The 19945-nt window shown below is 46.4% G+C and overlaps 1 protein-coding gene across 3 annotated transcripts in view; it reads right to left on the bottom strand.

Annotated features, from left to right (window-relative positions):
- SESN3 (sestrin 3) overlaps positions 1-19945 on the bottom strand; it is a 303306-nt gene that overhangs the window by 64982 nt on the left and 218379 nt on the right. For all 3 annotated transcript variants that reach the window (XM_069202409.1, XM_069202410.1, XM_069202408.1), the window contains exon 7: positions 16208-16326. In XM_069202409.1, the coding sequence (XP_069058510.1) occupies positions 16208-16326 (119 nt within the window). The remainder of the gene's footprint in view (positions 1-16207; positions 16327-19945) is intronic.

Genomic DNA, 19945 nt, shown 5'->3' with positions numbered 1-19945 from the left:
CCCCGAAGGGCCACCGGAGCTCTTCAAAATTCGGTGTCGATCTGTTGTAACTAACCCGAAACCGAACGCAAACAATACCGTCGAATTTTCCGAGATTCTAACTATCTTTCCGAACCGAAACGCGGAGCGAAAAGGAACACGTCTGAACCCGATGGAGGAAAGAAAACAATCTAAGATGGAGTCCACGCCCATGCGCAATGGAGCCGAAAGGGGAGGAGTCCCTCGATCTCGTGACTCGAAAAGACTTCTTCGAAGAAAAACAACTTGTAACACTCCGAGCCCAACACTAGATGGCGGGATGTGCAAAGCATGTGTATCTGCAGCTACACATGCCATCGAACATATATATATATATATATATATATATATATATATATATATATATATATATATATATATATATATATATATATACATATATATATATATAGAGAGAGATTTTTCTGCCCATGTCTTAACTATGCTTGAGGGAAAGATTCTGCTCTCTACCGTGGAACTGGTATGAAACACTAACCACCTTTCTCAGCATGTCAGGAGACTTGTCACAATAGCCTTTTTGTTGGCCAAATGCTAGGCGGCTTGTGTGTGGAGTTAGGACTAATGTAACAGATCTAATGTACTGTTAAGACCAACTGGAGACCTGCCACTCCACACTTTGTCCAGTCAATAGGTCCAAAGATTTATGGGACAAACTATGAACATTCCTAATAAAAATAAATACGCTGCCAGTTTTGACACTACAAGACTACAATACTTTTCAACCTAGCTGAACAAAAGCAGCCTACCTACTGGGTTATTCGGGGAACTACGAATATATTACGTTATGCATTGTGGGGGATTGCTCCATGATTTCTTGCCATACTCACTGTGAAAGGATGCTGTCTAGATTGCTGAATGGTATTCGCATATTATATGCTGAGAAAGCTGAAAGCCTTTTGTTAGAAATGGGGTTTTTGGTTGGCAGTCAGGTTACCCTCTGTCCAAGCAAAAGCCCTCACTCTAATCAGGGTAAGTCACACACTATCCAAGATCAGCCTGTGCTCACCCTCCGGTAGCTTGGCACGAGCAGTCAGGCTTACCCTAGAAGGCAATGTGTAAAGCATTTGTGCAATAAATCATACAACACCATAGCATAACACCACAAAAATACACCACACAGTATTTAGAAAAATATATAATATTTATCTGGGTATCTTCAGGTCAAAAACGATCAAAGTTGCAATATGAATTTGTAAAGATATCACTGAAAAGTGATATAAAGTGTCTTAAGTCTTTAGAAAGTAAACAGAGTCTCTTTCAAACACAAAGTACCTGGTTTCTGGTGGAAAATCTCCTCAGAGGGCCACAAAGGAAGAGGTGCGTGGAAAAAGGGGTGTGTGCGTCGATTTCTCCCCAGCACACACGGACTTGCGTCGTTATTTTCCACGCGGGGAAGTCGGGCGTCGTTTTCCGGCGCGCGGACAGTCTCTTTCTGTGGGTCACGGGGTTTACCAGATGTCCCGGGTCTGTGCGTGGATTTTCCTGCTTGTTTTCCGGCTGCGCGTCGTTCTGCGGGGCTGCGCGTCGAAGTTTCGATCTCACGGCAGGCGTCGCGTCGATTTCTCCTGCGGAGTCGGGCGGCGTTGTCCTTGCGAGGCCGTGCGTCAAAGTTTTGAGCTCACGGCAGGCGTCGCGTCGATTTCTCCTGCGGAGTCGGGCGGCGTTGTCCTTGCGAGGCCGTGCGTCAAAGTTTTGGATCTCACGGCAGGCGTCGCGTCGATTTCTCCCGGGAAGTCGGGCGGCGTTGTCCTTGCGAGGCCGTGCGTCAAAGTTTCGGTCGTCCCGAAGGCGTCGCGTTGATCAGCGTCGGTGTGCGGCGTTTTTCTTGCCGCGGAACAAGCTGTGCGTCGAAAAGTTCGGCGCACGGAGCGTCCAAGAGGAAGAGTGAAGTCTTTTTGGTCCTGAGACTTCAGGGAACAGGAGGCAAGCTCTATCCAAGCCCTTGGAGAGCACTTTCACAGCCAGGCAAGAGTTCAGCAAGGCAGCAGGCCAACAGCAAGGCAGCAGTCCTTTGTAGAAAAGCAGACAGGTGAGTCCTTTGAGCAGCCAGGCAGTTCTTCTTGGCAGGATGTAGTTTCTGGTTCAGGTTTCTTCTCCAGCAAGTGTCTGATGAGATAGGGCAGAGGCCCTTTTTTATTCCCAATTGTGCCTTTGAAGTGGGGGAGACTTCAAAAAGTCTCTAAGAAATGCACCAAGTTCCCTTTCAGTTCAATCCTGTCTGCCAGAGTCCCAGCAGGGGGTGTGGCAGTCCTTTGTGTGAGGGCAGGCCCTCCACCCTCCCAGCCCAGGAAGACCCATTCAAAATGCAGATGTATGCAAGTGAGGCTGAGTACCCTGTGTTTGGGGTGTGTCTGAGTGAATGCACAAGGAGCTGTCAACTAAACCTAGCCAGACGTGGATTGAAGGGCACAACAAGATTTTAGTGCAAAGAAATGCTCACTTTCTAAAAGTGGCATTTCTAGAATAGTAATATTAAATCCGACTTCACCAGTCAGCAGGATTTTGTATTACCATTCTGGCCATACTAAATATGACCTTCCTGCTCCTTTCAGATCAGCAGCTGCCACTTCAACAGTGTATGAGGGCAGCCCCAATGTTAGCCTATGAAAGGAGCAGGCCTCACAGTAGTGTAAAAACGAATTTAGGAGTTTCACACTACCAGGACATATAACTACACAGGTACATGTCCTGCCTTTTACCTACACAGCACCCTGCTCTAGGGGTTACCTAGGGCACACATTAGGGATGACTTATATGTAGTAAAAGGGGAGTTCTAGGCTTGGCAAGTACTTTTAAATGCCAAGTCGAAGTGGCAGTGAAACTGCACACACAGGCCTTGCAATGGCAGGCCTGAGCCAGGGTTAAGGGGCTACTGAGGTGGGTGGCACAACCAGTGCTGCAGGCCCACTAGTAGCATTTAATCTACCTGCCCTAGGCACATGTAGTGCACTCTACTAGGGACTTACAAGTAAATTAAATAGTCAATCATGGATAAACCAATCAGTAGTACAATTTACCCAGAGAGCATATGCACTTTAGCACTGGTTAGCAGTGGTAAAGTGCCCAGAGGTCAAAAGCCAACAACAACAGGTCAGAAAAAATAGGAGGAAGGAGGCAAAAAAGTTTGGGGATGTCCCTGTCAAAAAGCCAGGTCCAACATGACCCCCTACCAGCCTAAAGCCAGGGGAGAACAATCACTATCCTGATGTACTTCCCTGTTTGAGGCGACAGAACAAGGACCCAGGCCCACAACAGCGGGGGCATGCTCCAGTTCTTCGCCTTCCTGACTCCAATTGGATCACTCTGTCCATACTCTCAGGGCCCACGAAGCCAACCCATGGGGAACCTTTCTCCTTACCTGCGGATCCCATCTGTGCAGCACCTAACCTTACTTTGCTCACAGATGTATCCCAGGAGCAGGATAGTACCACCATGACCAACACAGTGGTGTTGCCCACTCTACCCCTGGGGTGTGACACTTGTCCCCTCCCCAGGGGTAACTTTGTCCACCCGGACAGCAAGCCACAGGGATTACTGACAGCTGCCAGGGATGAGAGCCAGGCCCCAGGCCTCTCAAAGCTCTCCAACCACTGTGGCTGTGGAGAGTGGGGGGCGGTAGCCCCAGGTGCTGGGCATCCTTTAACCACTCTCCCTTCCACCAGGTCAGGGATGACAGCCTGAACCTGGTCCTCCCCTCTGGGGCTTTGTACCCTCCCTCCCGGAGCGGTACCCCCAGAGTCCAACATGGTCAGGGTGCTTACAGAAGTCACCCTGTACCATTCCTCCACCAGTGCAGGGCTGTTAACCTGCAACTGGCCCTCCAACCTGGGGCCTGTACCTTCAGGTTGGACTAGGGCCCGGGGTGAGGCTTCCCTCCCCCTGCCCTCCCTTCTGGGGTCCAGCACCCTCCAACTAGGAGTGGCCTCCTCAGAAGACAACATGGTAGGGGCACTGTTATCAGTAGCCCCTCCCTCCAGGTCCGGGGGGACACCCTGAACCTGGTCTTCCAGCCCAGGGTCTGTACCCTCAGACTGGATCACTGCCTGGCAAACCAGGACTTCCTGGGAGGCACACCTACCCCCCACCAGGTCAGAGTTTAACCTCTGCACCTGACCATTCAATTCAGAGTCACCACCCTGAAGTTGAACAATTGCCTGGCACGCCAGGACTTCCTGGAGGGCCCACTGACCCTCCACCAGGTCAGAGTTTAACCTCTGCACCTGGCCATTCAATTCAGAGTCACCACCCTGAAGTTGAACAATTGCCTGGCGCACCAGGACTTTCTGGGAGGCACACCTACCTCCCACCAGGTCAGAGTTTAACCTCTGAGCCTGGTTCCCCAACCCAGGGTCACCACCCTGAGGGTGGGAAATTGCCTGGCACGCCAGGACTTTCTGGGGGGCACACCTACCCCCCACCAGGTCAGAGTTTAACCTCTGAACTTGGTCATCCAACCCAGAGTCAACACCCTGAGGTTGGACAATTGCCTGGCACAGCAGGGCTTCTTGGGAGGCACACCTACCTCCCACCAGGTCAGAGTTTAACCTCTGAACCTGGGTATCCAACCCAGAGTCACCACCCTGAGGTTGAACAATTGCCTGGCACGCCAGGACTTTCTGAGGGGCACACCTACCCCCCACCAGGTCAGAGTTTAACCTCTGAACCCGGTTATCCAACCCAGAGTCAGCACCCTGAGGTTGGGCAATTGCCTGGCACGCCAGGACTTTCTGGGGGGCACACCTACCCCCCACCAGGTCAGAGTTTAACCTCTGAACCTGGTCATCCAACCCAGAGTCAACACCCTGAGGTTGGACAATTGCCTGGCACAGCAGGACTTCTTGGGAGGCACATCTACCTCCCACCAGGTCAGAGTTTAACCTCTGAACCTGGGTATCCAACCCAGAGTCACCACCCTGAGGTTGAATCTTTGCCTGGCATGCCAGGACTTCCTGGGGGGCACTCTCACCCCCCACAAGGGACACACCGTCCCCAAGGGCCACACAAGAGTCTGGTTGGCGCAGGTCTCCCGACCTCTGCCCATCCGGCAGAGTCTGGGTTTCCCCCAAACCAGAAACGGTTTCACCTGGGTCATTCCTGGGGGCTCTGCTCTCAGAGCTGTCCCCTGACTCTCAAGGTCCTCCACTGGGGTCTGCAACCCCCTCTCAACCCTATGTCTGGACTTCTGCACTCCCTCACTATGAGGGGTACTGCCAGACACCAGAACTGTTGGGATGCTGGCTACAGTCACCCCCCCCAAGTTCTTCTGACACTGCGGGGCTTCCCTCAAAAGGTGGCCCTACGGTACAGGCTAGGCTTCCCTCCTGGTGTTCCCTCATGGAACCCTCTAGGACCTGGGACCTACCTGGGACACTACAATCCTTTCCCACCACACTCGGTTGGGAACCACCTAGACCACTCCCTTCAGGAGCACCCCCAAATGCCTCTTCAGACTCTCTGGTACTCACCCAGAAGTCTGCCTCCATTGTAAGCTCCCTGGGGTCAGAGAACTCACACTCCACCTGGTGTTGGCGTAGCTCTGGAAAATAAGGACCAGACATATGCTCTCCAGCAATTACATCACTCTGCCCTTCACATGTATTAACCACAGTACCCTTCACCCAACCACCCAGTAACTCAACCTTGGAAAAGCACTCTACTTCGCCCTCCTGAGACTGGTGAGACAGTATCTGTCTGTCCCTGACACTCAACCCAAACTCTTCTGGGATGTCTCTACACTCTATATCCAGGACGTCCACCAGGGGGGAACCCTTTTCTCTGTCACTCTCTGCTAGAGTCAGTAAAGTGTCCCTCCCCCCAGTAGGAATATGACTCCCTGTGCCAGTTCCCCAATCCTTCTCAGGGACCCTGTGCATAACGGGAACTACCTCATACCCTTGAACCGCCTGGGGTGTGTCAACTCCCTTCTTCAAGTTGGGCACCACATCTCTGGGCTTGTGCCCTTCTTCAGCAGTACTGGATGCAAGATTTTTGCTGCCACCATCTGAACTGGACTCAGCCCTTCCGGCCTCCAGTTTCAGCTCTTTACAGCTCAGCTATTGAGCTGCAATCTTTTCTTCTTCCAGGGCTAAGAGACTTGCTGCCTCAGCCCTTTCAAGCTGCTCATCTAGACACCGCTCTAGAGCTAGGAGCCATTCATCTCCCACTGGTTCTCTTTCCTCATCTGAGTAGTCTTCCTCCTCATGTGAGCAGTCTTCCTCCTCATCTGAGGGGTACTTAGTCATTTGGTTTCTTGCTGCCTCTCTCTCTGCCCATCTTTCCTCCCCCCAGACTATGTAGTGATGGAGCATCTCCGCCTTAGTAGATCTCCTTGCTACAGGAAGGCCCCATTTTCTGCAAAGCTTCCTTAGGTCAGCCTTAGTGAGGTGGTCCGTACGAACAAAGAATGAGTAGGTACACAATCCCATTTTGATAAGATCTTATCAGCAAAAACCAAAATTTAAAGTCCAAAATATCAATAGTATATCCAGGAGGACATCAGAGAACCAAGAGCCAAAAAAGATGAAAAATCAAGTTGACCTTCAACTGTGGGTAGGTAGTGAAATACTTAGCTACTGTATGTCACTGCACAAACACAAGTCCTATCCTCACCGCTGATCACCAATGTTAGAAATGGGGTTTTTGGTTGGCAGTCAGGTTACCCTCTGTCCAAGCAAAAGCCCTCACTCTAGTCAGGGTAAGTCACACACTATCCAAGATCAGCCTGTGCTCACCCTCCGGTAGCTTGGCACAAGCAGTCAGGCTTAACCTAGAAGGCAATGTGTAAAGCATTTGTGCAATAAATCATACAACACCATAGCATAACACCACAAAAATACACCACACAGTATTTAGAAAAATATATAATATTTATCTGGGTATCTTCAGGTCAAAAACGATCAAAGTTGCAATATGAATTTGTAAAGATATCACTGAAAAGTGATATAAAGTGTCTTAAGTCTTTAGAAAGTAAACAGAGTCTCTTTCAAACACAAAGTACCTGGTTTCTGGTGGAAAATCTCCTCAGAGGGCCACAAAGGAAGAGGTGCGTGGAAAAAGGGGTGTGTGCGTCGATTTCTCCCCAGCACACACGGACTTGCGTCGTTATTTTCCACGCGGGGAAGTCGGGCGTCGTTTTCCGGCGCGCGGACAGTCTCTTTCTGTGGGTCACGGGGTTTACCAGATGTCCCGGGTCTGTGCGTGGATTTTCCTGCTTGTTTTCCGGCTGCGCGTCGTTCTGCGGGGCTGCGCGTCGAAGTTTCTATCTCACGGCAGGCGTCGCGTCGATTTCTCCTGCGGAGTCGGGCGGCGTTGTCCTTGCGAGGCCGTGCGTCAAAGTTTTGATCTCACGGCAGGCGTCGCGTCGATTTCTCCTGCGGAGTCGGGCGGCGTTGTCCTTGCGAGGCCGTGCGTCAAAGTTTTGAGCTCATGGCAGGCGTCGCGTCGATTTCTCCTGCGGAGTCGGGCGGCGTTGTCCTTGCGAGGCCGTGCGTCAAAGTTTTGGATCTCACGGCAGGCGTCGCGTCGATTTCTCCCGGGAAGTCGGGCGGCGTTGTCCTTGCGAGGCCGTGCGTCAAAGTTTTGGATCTCACGGCAGGCGTCGCGTCGATTTCTCCCGGGAAGTCGGGCGGCGTTGTCCTTGCGAGGCCGTGCGTCAAAGTTTCGGTCGTCCCGAAGGCGTCGCGTTGATCAGCGTCGGTGTGCGGCGTTTTTCTTGCCGCGGAACAAGCTGTGCGTCGAAAAGTTCGGCGCACGGAGCGGCCAAGAGGAAGAGTGAAGTCTTTTTGGTCCTGAGACTTCAGGGAACAGGAGGCAAGCTCTATCCAAGCCCTTGGAGAGCACTTTTACAGCCAGGCAAGAGTTCAGCAAGGCAGCAGGCCAACAGCAAGGCAGCAGTCCTTTGTAGAAAAGCAGACAGGTGAGTCCTTTGAGCAGCCAGGCAGTTCTTCTTGGCAGGATGTAGTTTCTGGTTCAGGTTTCTTCTCCAGCAAGTGTCTGATGAGGTAGGGCAGAGGCCCTGTTTTATACTAAGTTGTGCCTTTGAAGTGGGGGTGACTTCAAAGAGTCTCTAAGAAATGCACCAAGTTCCCTTTCAGCTCAATCCTGTCTGCCAGAGTCCCAGTATGGGGTGTGGCAGTCCTTTGTGTGAGGGCAGGCCCTCCACCCTCCCAGCCCAGGAAGACCCATTCAAAATGCAGATGTATGCAAGTGAGGCTGAGTACCCTGTGTTTGGGGAGTGTCTGAGTGAATGCACAAGGAGCTGTCAACTAAACCTAGCCAGACGTGGATTGAAGGGCACAACAAGATTTTAGTGCAAAGAAATGCTCACTTTCTAAAAGTGGCATTTCTAGAATAGTAATATTAAATCCGACTTCACCAGTCAGCAGGATTTTGTATTACCATTCTGGCCATACTAAATATGACCTTCCTGCTCCTTTCAGATCAGCAGCTGCCACTTCAACAGTGTATGAGGGCAGCCCCAATGTTAGCCTATGAAAGGAGCAGGCCTCACAGTAGTGTAAAAACGAATTTAGGAGTTTCACACTACCAGGACATATAACTACACAGGTACATGTCCTGCCTTTTACCTACACAGCACCCTGCTCTAGGGGTTACCTAGGGCACACATTAGGGATGACTTATATGTAGTAAAAGGGGAGTTCTAGGCTTGGCAAGTACTTTTAAATGCCAGTCGAAGTGGCAGTGAAACTGCACACACAGGCCTTGCAATGGCAGGCCTGAGACAGGGTTAAGGGGCTACTGAGGTGGGTGGCACAACCAGTGCTGCAGGCCCACTAGTAGCATTTAATCTACCTGCCCTAGGCACATGTAGTGCACTCTACCAGGGACTTACAAGTAAATTAAATAGTCAATCATGGATAAACCAACCAGTAGTACAATTTACCCAGAGAGCATATGCACTTTAGCACTGGTTAGCAGTGGTAAAGTGCCCAGAGGTCAAAAGCCAACAACAACAGGTCAGAAAAAATAGGAGGAAGAAGGCAAAAAAGTTTGGGGATGTCCCTGTCAAAAAGCTAGGTCCAACACCTTTCATAAGTAATCTAAACTGACTCCTATTTCTGTGACGTAAAGCATTTTCTTTTATATGTTCTGTCTTGTGGCTGTATGAAAAATCCTCAATAAATAAACAAATAAAGAACTTTGTTAAGGATTGTACTGTCATTATCCACAAGTGTTAGTAACTTTTATGAAGGGGGGGCTATCCAATAATTATAGGATTTTAGATTTAAGGACATTTTTAAGATTAGTGACAAGATATGGACTTCAGGACATTCATTTAAATAGATAAAAAGTCAGATTTTCTGGGTACTCAACTGGAGGGTAAGCTGTTTAGCAAGGGGTTACATTAATCAATTTAAGCAAATGATACGTAGGGTTACTCTTAAACAAACAGAAGGTAAGCTCAAGTGGCAAAACTTTACTCTATTCTCCTATACCTGCTATAAACTTAATTCAATTCAAACTGTATCATGTACTAACAAGTAGATTTGAGTCTGTCACAGTTACAGCCCCCTATCTAGACACCTGGCCAACGCACATTTCATCCGGAATTGCCTGAACTTCCTCAGGGCTTTGGGCATAAAGTATCTATTGAAAAGAAAGTCTCTTCAAACTTCAACACAAAATGAAATGTAAATGTTCATGGTAACAGTGTCTTGCCAATACGAGAATCTAGTGATCCAGCTACAACTTCAAACTTCGTATGAATATCGAGGGTGTCTACAATACTTCTGCCTGAAACTTAGGCTTACTCTACAGCATACATACATTTGGATTTCGCTAATTGAAATACACACAATAACAATTCTGAGTAGCCTTTCTGCTACAAAGCTGGAAGTTCTAGCTGGATATTATGATTCTGATATTAGCAAGACATGGTTACTGTGAACATCTACATTTCATTTTACTACGGCATGTTGAAATTCAGAGAAATATTCCTTTTAATCGAGAGTGTATGATCAAATCCCTGAGGAAGTCCAGGGGATGACGTCGGACAAAACACATTTTGGCTAGCTGCCTTGAAGAAGGAAAGAAAATAAAGAACTGGTATTTGAATAAGACTGGACAAGACTACACAAGTTGTTTCAAGTGCTTACAAGGACTTAAGTGTAATATTCAAGCACATCGAAATCCTGAAATATAACCATCTAAAGAAAGGATTTTGGTTATGCGATTAATCAATAAATATCTAAAGGAGTGCTAACACTAAGGGCCTGATTATGACCTTGGCAGATGGGCTACTCTGTCACAAACGTGACAGATAAAGCCGTATGCCATATTACAAGTTCCATTATATCCTATGGAACTTGTAAAACGGTGGGCGGGATATCCGTCAAATTTGTGATGGAGTATCCCATCCGCCAAGGTCGTAACCAGGCCCTATGTGTTGGAATTTTATGACAAGACCGGAGGCTCAATTATGCGTTCTTTTCTTACTTTATTTTAAACAGCAGCAGTCAAGAAACTACAGCTCCCAGGAGTATTAGCGTCAGACTAACCAATGGGAGAGAAACAGTAACTAAGAACTAGGCCAATCAGCATACACCATCAACCATAGAGAGTACCCTTGACTGCAAGCAGCTCTCTTTTCTTGCTGCTCGCAGTCAAGATAAGTACACTCTTCTGCTCTTGCGTTTACTTATTTGGCTAATTCTATTTCTTTTGCATGCCTATTGTCGTATACATGTGTCAGTTCTCTGTATAAACATAAGACGTTGCAATATTGTGCTTTTTTTCGACCCCCTTCCCCCCCGCGTTACCGTTGGTTTCCAACTGTGCAGCGCGCGCTCCGTCGCGCGTTCCATTCGAAAGCTCTCCCGTCCTGTCAGCGCATTTCCCAGTGCGCGTCTGACAGGCGAGCCATTCCGGTTCTGTAGCGCGTCTCCGCAAAGCATTCCGGTTCTGTAGCGCGCCTCCACGCATCTCCGGAGCGTCTTTTTCTGCTGCCGAAGCAGCGTCCTCTTGTTGCCGGCCCGTGCTGTTCCGGGACAGTCCAGCCTCACGTCACAGGAATTCCTCCCACTCTCCTTCTCGGCCCCGCCCAAGGGAGGGCCTTGCAAGTTTCATAGAGCGTTTTGCTCTGTATTAACCCCTTATTTACCTCAGTGCTTCAAAAACGTCTTCTTACTCTTTTGGTCAGGCTGTCAGCTCGCAAGCAAAGATGATTACAGATACTTCATCTGTCAATTCGGATTCTGAGGATAATGAAGAGTTTTTTAAACAGGATTTGAACAAATTTATAAAATCCTCAGTTAAAAATGCCTTAAAAGCATCTATGGTTACGATGTCTAAGAACATCGAGAGTTCTGTAATGTCCATGATGTCCAAACCTATGGCCCATTCTGCGGGGGAAGGCAGAAAACGCAAAATAATCTCTTCTATTAAAACAGCGAAAGGCGCACATGCAGAGAGTGAGCTTGCCTCACACCAGAACGAGGACTTGGTTCCTCCCAGGCCTCCTTCTAAGGAAGGGAATTCTTCTAAAAAGTCGAGCTCACATGCCAAATGTAAAGCAAAGTCAAAACATATATTAGCGCCAAAAAAGATTGCTGTTACGAGGGTTTTGGACACAGACGAAGAGGGCATGGACGAATTATCTTTGTCTGATAATCCTGATGACACGTTTTCTCATTCTTCTCCCCCCTCCAAACGTTCGAAACTTTCCTCTAGTGTGCCCTCTACCGGTGTGGTTGATGCCGAAGGTGTTCCCATGTTCGACCCATCTCTTATTCATCACCCCAATTCCACGGAGTGGTTTCCTTTGGATCTCGTGGCTGAATATATTTCTTCCCGCTTGCGTCTTCCTTTGGATAAACAGACTCGCTCCAAACTCAGGTCTGAATGCCCTAGACCGTCTTTGGACTCTAACATTACTGTGACTCCAGCTATTGATGAGTCCCTCATCACATTTTTTACAAAATATGGAAAGGATACCCGTAAAGGGGTTGACAAAGCCTGGACCACGTGCCAAGACAAACTCCTCGATGTGGTCGGTCCGCTTGCTAGAATTCTCGACTTAGCCGAGTCGGCTAGATTGGAGGATTCTCCTATCGACCCTTTAGACCTTTCTCTTTGGACCCAAAGAGCCTTTTGTCTTTTGGGCAATGCTAACTCGGCCATCATCCATGAGAGACGCAAGGGTCTCCTTCTACGCATGGACCCTAAGTTAGCTAATCTTGCTACCAGGGATCCTGGTATCCAGGCCGATGGCAAACTGTTCGGAGACTCTTTCATCAAGGACCTTAGTTGTTTCGTCTCTACTTTTTCGTCTATCGCTAAGGCCCAGCAATCTTTGAAGAAGGTTTTCAACCAACGTGTTTTTTCCCGGGCCGGTAGAGGTAGGAGTCGCTTTACCGGCCGCCAATATAAAAACCAAGGCTCCAGAGGATACTCCAACCCTTCCTACTATTACAACCAAGAGTTCAAACCCCATTTCTATCCCCAAAGATCAAGGGGTTTCCGCAACCGTGGCCAGCGCATCTCCAGAGCGGCCAATACCTCAGGTAAGCCAACGTTCTGGCCCTCCCGTGGGAGGTCGCCTTCGATTCTTCCTGCAAAAATGGAAGTCAATTTCTTCAGACCCATGGGTTCTTTCCACTATCCAGGGCTATCGCATTGAATTTCTCTTTCCACCTTACCAGTCAAGTTCCCCTCCTGTTCCAAGGTTCTCCCTCGAGATGTCATCTCTATTTTCTTCGGAAATCCAATCGCTGCTAGAAAAAGATGCCATCCAAAGTTGCATTCCAGACTCCTCCGGTTTCATCAGTTCTATCTTTCTCGTCCACAAAAAGAACAAAAAGCTAAGACCTGTAATCAATCTAAAATCCTTCAACCAGTTCGTCGTCTATCGACACTTCAAAATGGAGACTATTATCCATCTCAGGGATATTTTACTCCAAGGCGACTGGCTAGTCAGACTGGATCTCCAGGATGCATACCTCACTATCCCGATCCATCCTTCTCACAGAAAATATTTACAATTTCTTTGGAATTCAAAAACGTATCAATTTTCCTCCCTTCCTTTCGGCCTTTCGTCAGCTCCGTGGTGTTTCACGAAGCTCTTAAAGCCGGTTGTATCCTTCCTTCGATCTCTGGGGTTCAGACTCATTATCTATCTCGACGATATCCTTATTATGCATCAAAACAAATCTTCTCTCCTGTCCCAGCTTCAGATAACTTCCACTCTCCTAACAGAGCTTGGTTTCCTCTTAAATCTCGAGAAATCTGTTGTGGTTCCTTCACAACATATAGAATTCTTAGGCTTCCAAATTCGGTTTCGGCTTCCCTGTCTCTTCCACGGGACAAGGTTTCTGCAATCAAAAGAGAATTGGTTTCAATTCTCCAGAAAGACTCTATTTCCCTCAGAACTCTTGCAAGAGTCGTCGGCCTTCTTTCTTCTTCTATCCAGGCCATATTCCCAGGACCCCTTCACTATCGCGCCTTTCAGCGTGTCAAGATCCTTCACCTTCGTCAAGGTTTGGCTTTCTCCGACCTCGTCTATCTAGATCAAGAATCTCTACTCGAAATCCAATGGTGGATATCCCATTTAGAGGCCTGGAACGGCAGATCCATCTTCCCCTCTGTGCCCGATCTTGTATTAGAATCCGATGCAAGTCTCACCGGTTGGGGCGCCCGTTGTGGCTCAATATCGACTGGCGGTACATGGCCCGCAGAGGAGTCCAGATTGCACATAAATTGTTTAGAGCTTCTTGCAGGCTCCTTTGCGATCCGAAGTTTTACGAAGGACAGAGCAAGTTGCTCCATTCTGCTCCGCATGGACAACATTTCCGCAGTTCGTTACATAAACCATCTAGGTGGCACCAGGTCCAGACCCCTTGCTCTTCTGGCCAAGAGCCTTTGGGAGTTTTGTCTGTCCCACAAATTTTCCCTTCTCGCCGAGTATCTCCCAGGCTCTCTGAACTCCAATGCGGATTGGCATTCCCGACATATCTCGGATTCCAGCGATTGGAAATTACACCATTCCGTCTTTCACCAAATCGAAAGAAAATGGGGGCCCTTTCAGTGGATCTCTTTGCGTCCAGACTCAACTCTCAACTTCCTTGTTTCTTCAGTTGGCGTCCGGATCCGTTGGCCTTAGCTACAGACGCTTTCCTTCAGGATTGGTCCAATTCCCTCAATTATGCTTTCCCTCCTTTTATTCTAATCAACAGAGTTTTAAACCAGGTCAGGCGCCAAACGACGTCCCTTGTTCTGATAGCCCCCTTTTGGCAATCTCAGGTTTGGTTTCCTCCCCTACTAGAGCTCGCGGCAGATTTCCCGATCTTACTCCCCTCATTTCCGTCTCTCCTCCTAGATCCACTCGGACGGCCCCACAATCTTATTCTCAACAAATCGTTAGTCCTATCAGCTTGGCTCATTTCAGGGCTACCCAGCGGTCCTTCCCAATTTCGTCGGAAGCTTCAGAGCTTATCAACAATGCCTGGGCGCCTGGCACAAGGCGAGCCTACAGATCAGCTTGGTCTCTTTGGGCAAGCTGGTGTGTGGGAAAATGTGCCGATCCCTTTTCAGCGGATCTAAATCTAATTATTAATTTCTTAGCGGCTCAGGCAGGACTGGGTAAATCATATCGTACTATCAACCTTTATAGATCCGCTATTTCTATGAACCATTCTAATATTGATGGCAATCCTATCGGGATTCATCCCTTAATTTGTCGCCTTTTAAAGGGGGTCAAACTCTCTAAACCTCCTTCTGCCAAATACTCCCATGTCTGGGATGTTTCATTGGTTCTGAATCTCTTTCTTTCTTTGTCTGACAATTCGAGTCTTTCCCTAAAAATGCTGTCTGCCAAACTCACTATGCTCCTATGCCTAATTTCCATCAAAAGGGTTTCTGATGTTAGGGCTCTAGATGTTTCTGCCCGTCAGTTTTTACCCTCAGGCGTATTGTTTCACATCGCCAAACGCACCAAAACTAATTTACATTCGGTGTTCTATCCCTTTTTCCCTGATAAACCAAAATTATGTGTGGGTCTTTGTTTGAAAGAATACGAGAAAAGAACTGCCAACCTGAGAACGTCTTCCTCTACCCAACTTCTAATTTCCTTTCGCAAACCTCATAACCCGGTTACTTCAGCAACCCTAGCCCGTTGGGTCAGATTGATCATGTCCCTAGCGGGTATTGACACTTCGGTGTATGGGGCCCATTCTTCCAGGGGAGCCATGGCCTCTAAAGCGTTCGCTTTAGGATCTAGTTTGGAGGACATTCTCAGGTCGGCAGATTGGACTAATGACAATGTTTTTAAGACTTTCTATTGTAAACCTGTTAGAACTGCTTCTTCTGTAGTTATTGATATGCTTTAAACTCGCATAATAGAGCCTCCGGTCTTGTCATAAAATGTAGATTTTCCTAGTAATTTATGACGGAAAGTCTTAATTTTATTAAAGACACGGAGGCGAATATTATCCCACCTCAAGTACTTCTGTTAATATGTACTTTTTTTTCTCCCTCCCAGCGACTCCAGCACTTCCTCCAGCTTCCGGATAACGCCGTTGGCTTCTCCCTTTCTCCCTTCAAGAAGAAATCTTCGGATGCATCAGCGCAACCTTCACAGGACCTTCTGCCTCCTTCTCCCGCCTCTCGTCTCATCACGGTGGTCCAAGAGTTTTGTTCAGTTTCCTTGGCATTGGCGATTGTTGGACTCATTTACCCGTTGTTTTATGATTCTATCTAACTTACTCGCTCAAGAAAAGATGGCTGCTTGCAGTCAAGGGTACTCTCTATGGTTGATGGTGTATGCTGATTGGCCTAGTTCTTAGTTACTGTTTCTCTCCCATTGGTTAGTCTGACGCTAATACTCCTGGGAGCTGTAGTTTCTTGACTGCTGCTGTTTAAAATAAAGTAAGAAAAGAACGCATAATATTCGCCTCCGTGTCTTTAATAAAATTAAGACTTTCCGTCATAAATTACTAGGAAAATCTACATTACACTGGCATTACCCTGGGACATTTGAGATGTTAAAATCTGCAGATCTTTTGATAAACCTGTGTTGATAGCTTTAGTTTGTAACAAAGACACTGGTTTCTTAACAATAATCATTTTCATATCCGATACTTGCCCACATAAAAAAATAATTTGCGTACCTGCAGTACACAGTCTAGGAAGCACAGGGAGAGGCATATTTACAAACCTGAGCGCGGAATGTTGGTGGGTGCTCTTCTCCTCTCCTAGCAAAGTCTTTATAGCCAAACCCGGGATCTTCAATATAGCGTGAAGCGGTGGATGAAGAGACTAGATCATCGTCGTAAGCTGAGAAGGGACAAAGTGCAACACCAACATCAGAATAAATAGGACTATTTGTGATACTCATTAACATACAACATAAACTAACTAGTCTTGATTATTTTTTATGCGGACTCCTCAAAATGCCAGCAGGAATGGGAGGCATACTGAAAGAGGATACGAGAAAATAAAATAAAGGACAAATAATTGCAAAGCTAAAAAATATAATGCCCCTGCAGACGTCAAACACTTTTCTTTGAGTCAACAGTTTCAATTTAGGCAAAGTGAGAACCCATGTTGAAGACACTTATGTAATTCTGGAGTCTGGGTTTCTGTGGACAAAAGCTGCATGCCAGTCAAATAACAGGTTCACATAAAGTCAAATTATGGCAGCAGCGTGTTCAAAATATGTGCACAGGCACTCAGTAAGGTCTGTGGATTCTGACAGATTCTTTACCGTGCTCCCAATTTAGCTTTTTATAAACACAAATGTTCATATTTTTACTTATTAAACATGACAACAGAAATACATCATCATCAACATCAATAGCTTTATTTCAGTACAGAAATACACCATAAAAGCACATTTTACAAGACACTTAAATAAAGATAAAAAGCCAAAGTGGCATCCTCTAGATGATATTTCCAAACATCCATTTAGCACAAAAATACAATACAATATAAATAAGTTAAAATTTGGACCGAATCTTAAAAACATGCCCTCACAAGCGGAGCAGGAATCTTATTCTTAATTCAATGCAAACGTTAGTAAATTGTCCATAAGGATGCTAGACTATTAGACTGCGACTTCACACTCAAATCAACTTTGATACACCACATTATAAAGTGTTCCCCAGGGATTTTGCACTAATATGCCAGATAGCCCCTAAAAACTTTGCCAATGAAAATGCCACAATCCCATGAGGGTTAGTTTTTGCAGACCCTAAGGGCTAGGGACTGATTCATAAAACCAATGGATCTGCAAAGTGGTAAAATCCAACAGGCCCTCTGATGTCTGTATGCAGGTCAGTGAAATAAAACGTGGACAATACATTCAGCAATTCCACATCCCATTGGGCATAGGTCTGAGCATGTTTCATTTTGAGTCCATCTGCAGGTGAAAGCAGGTAGTGGTAAAGATCCTAATCTAAATCTAATATAAAGTGCTCGTGCTAAAGGAGATCAAATCAAGTCCATGTAATACTCAAATTCATAGTGGCATTTAACTGATATAACACTATCTGTCATACTGAGCGAAGGCAACTCTGCTAACTTTTCTATTTGTAATTTTAGCTGATATGCATCCTTTACCACCTTCGTGGCGTTTTTTGGGACATGGGACCCAAGTTTAATGAAAGTATTTCTGACATAATTACTCCACGGGATTTTTTTAAGTGCTTGCGTATTCAACAAGGCACTCAGCCATGTTCTATATGGGCTAAAAATGTCCAAGGCCCAGATCCTGATCCAATCCAATAAGGGCCTCCTTCGGGGTATGTGAACAGAAGTCATCGGATAATTGATGAGTTGAGACTAGGGCACACATTTTTGCCCACAATTTCTCAGAGCTTCTAAAGGAGTCCCATTTCAGGGCACACTTGTTAGAAGACACCTATAAATAATGGGTGGGTTCATGATTTTGTTGAACATCTGCTTTGGCAAGAAGTGAATGACCATCATATGTTACCAAAATTGGAGCATGATCACTATTATATTGGTTACCCACCCTAATATCTTTGATGATATGCCATATCCTTACATCAATAACTACAAGGTGAAGTATGCTACTAGACGACCCTCTAAAAAACAAGGGTTTTGCAGGTGTGTCTGAAGGAAAACGCCCATTTCCTGGGCGAAGACCATGCTTTATCATAAAGTCTATGACCTGGAGAGCCCTAGTGCTGGATTTGGGCGGCTTTCTATGTGATGAAAAAGGTGGAATATTCTACATTTGATCTTCTAGCTGCGTGATTTGAGAGAAAGCAGAGTTCGGCTCAAGGGACACATTGAAATCGCCAACTATTGTTCCAGAAAACGGGGGAAGAACACAGTCAATCAATGTTTGAAACAGTATCTGTTTGTTCAATCACTTGCAGATTGGTCCTCTCAATCAGGCAGACGTGCTCCTTCTTCTGAACCATAGAGGATGTCACCACAAATGGAACTGGTACCCCAGGCCCCTCCTTTTGGGGGTGATAGGTAGCTTCTTCGATAAGGAACTATTCACAGGCCAACAACTTTCTAGACAAATATTTGAGCCATTTTGTAGGGGATTTTGGGCCTCCATGGATAGCAAGCCCTTTACCAACCTAGGGCTAGTTAGCATTAACTTTATAATAATGTCCCAGGATCCTGCCTTCTCGGAAAAGCGTTCAGCTGATAGAATGTCTGAATGGATAATGGAACCACATTGGCTGGTATGTCCTATCCAACAGAAATATATCTCAAGCAATTAATGAACATGCATTTAGTACCCACATGTTTTGTCAGAATTAAATAAGAATTTGATTCTCATAATGTGCAGAAAATCAAATTTGGGTGAGAGACGCCACAAGTGTATGGAGACAGCATACTGAGGAGCATCCCACAGAAACAGAGTAAAACTATTTTACATCCACCCAACAATTTTTGTTTAGTTGTTTTGTTAGTTAGTGTTTAGTTGTTTTAGTTTAGTTGGTAACGGTCTCAAATTTCAGAACAAAAATACTGCATTTGGATGACAAAAGGCTATTTTCATTTGCAGGAAAGTACCCTTTTTGGCAAGGTTAGCCCCCACTTTTTGCCTGGTTTCTGATGTGGCTTCGACTGTTAGTGCACTGGGTCCCCGCTATCCAGGTCCCCAGGGCCAGATGTCTTTCCATAAAACTGCACAGTTGTTCTGCACAATTGGCACACTCTTTAGCACCCCTTGGGCCATTTGTTAGTTTACCGGACTCTGCTACCCTATCTGCATAGCAACTGTCAGATTGTGGACACAGAACCAGACACGTATGTATCCCTTGGTCCATGCAATACACATGATGGGTAGTGGACGGTGCCTAATCATGCGGTTCACGCGCGCCATGGCTCAAACACTGCATGACATACTACAATATATTAGGCAACACTGGAAGCACGACATTGGTCGTGACTTCACACAGAAAGAATGGGACTGAATCCTGTGTAAAGTTTCACGTAATACAGAACTTCAGTATATTCAGCACAACACTTTACACAGAGTGTACCTTACACCTGCGCGCTAGCATGGAATATATGGAAGTCCATCAAACTGCCCCAGATGCAATTCCCAGGATGCCGATGAGAGAGCGTAGTTTAAATATCATATATTATAGACGTGAAACACTTACATTTGGCAAAGCAATATTAATAAACAATAATTAAAATGCATTAATAAACGTGAAGATTTACTCATTTATGAACACTAATAATAATAATAATAAGATATATGCATTATTACAATCAAAACTGTATTCATTAAAACGTGTATGTCTTAAGTTAGCATGAGTTGCGAACTAGCTGTGTAACTCTCATTTCAAAGCTTATTTTTCCTGCTTTTTCTGTGTGCGGACTCGCGAATGATTATGACCCAGCTATTGTTCTTTCTGTATTAATTCGAAACATGAAGAAATCTTCCCATCCGCATGCT

The sequence above is a fragment of the Pleurodeles waltl genome, chromosome 8 (assembly GCF_031143425.1).
Source record: "Pleurodeles waltl isolate 20211129_DDA chromosome 8, aPleWal1.hap1.20221129, whole genome shotgun sequence".
Lineage (NCBI taxonomy): Eukaryota > Metazoa > Chordata > Amphibia > Caudata > Salamandridae > Pleurodeles > Pleurodeles waltl.
The sequence above is the reverse complement of the archived record's forward strand: the minus strand, read 5'-3'. Positions and strand labels throughout refer to the sequence as shown.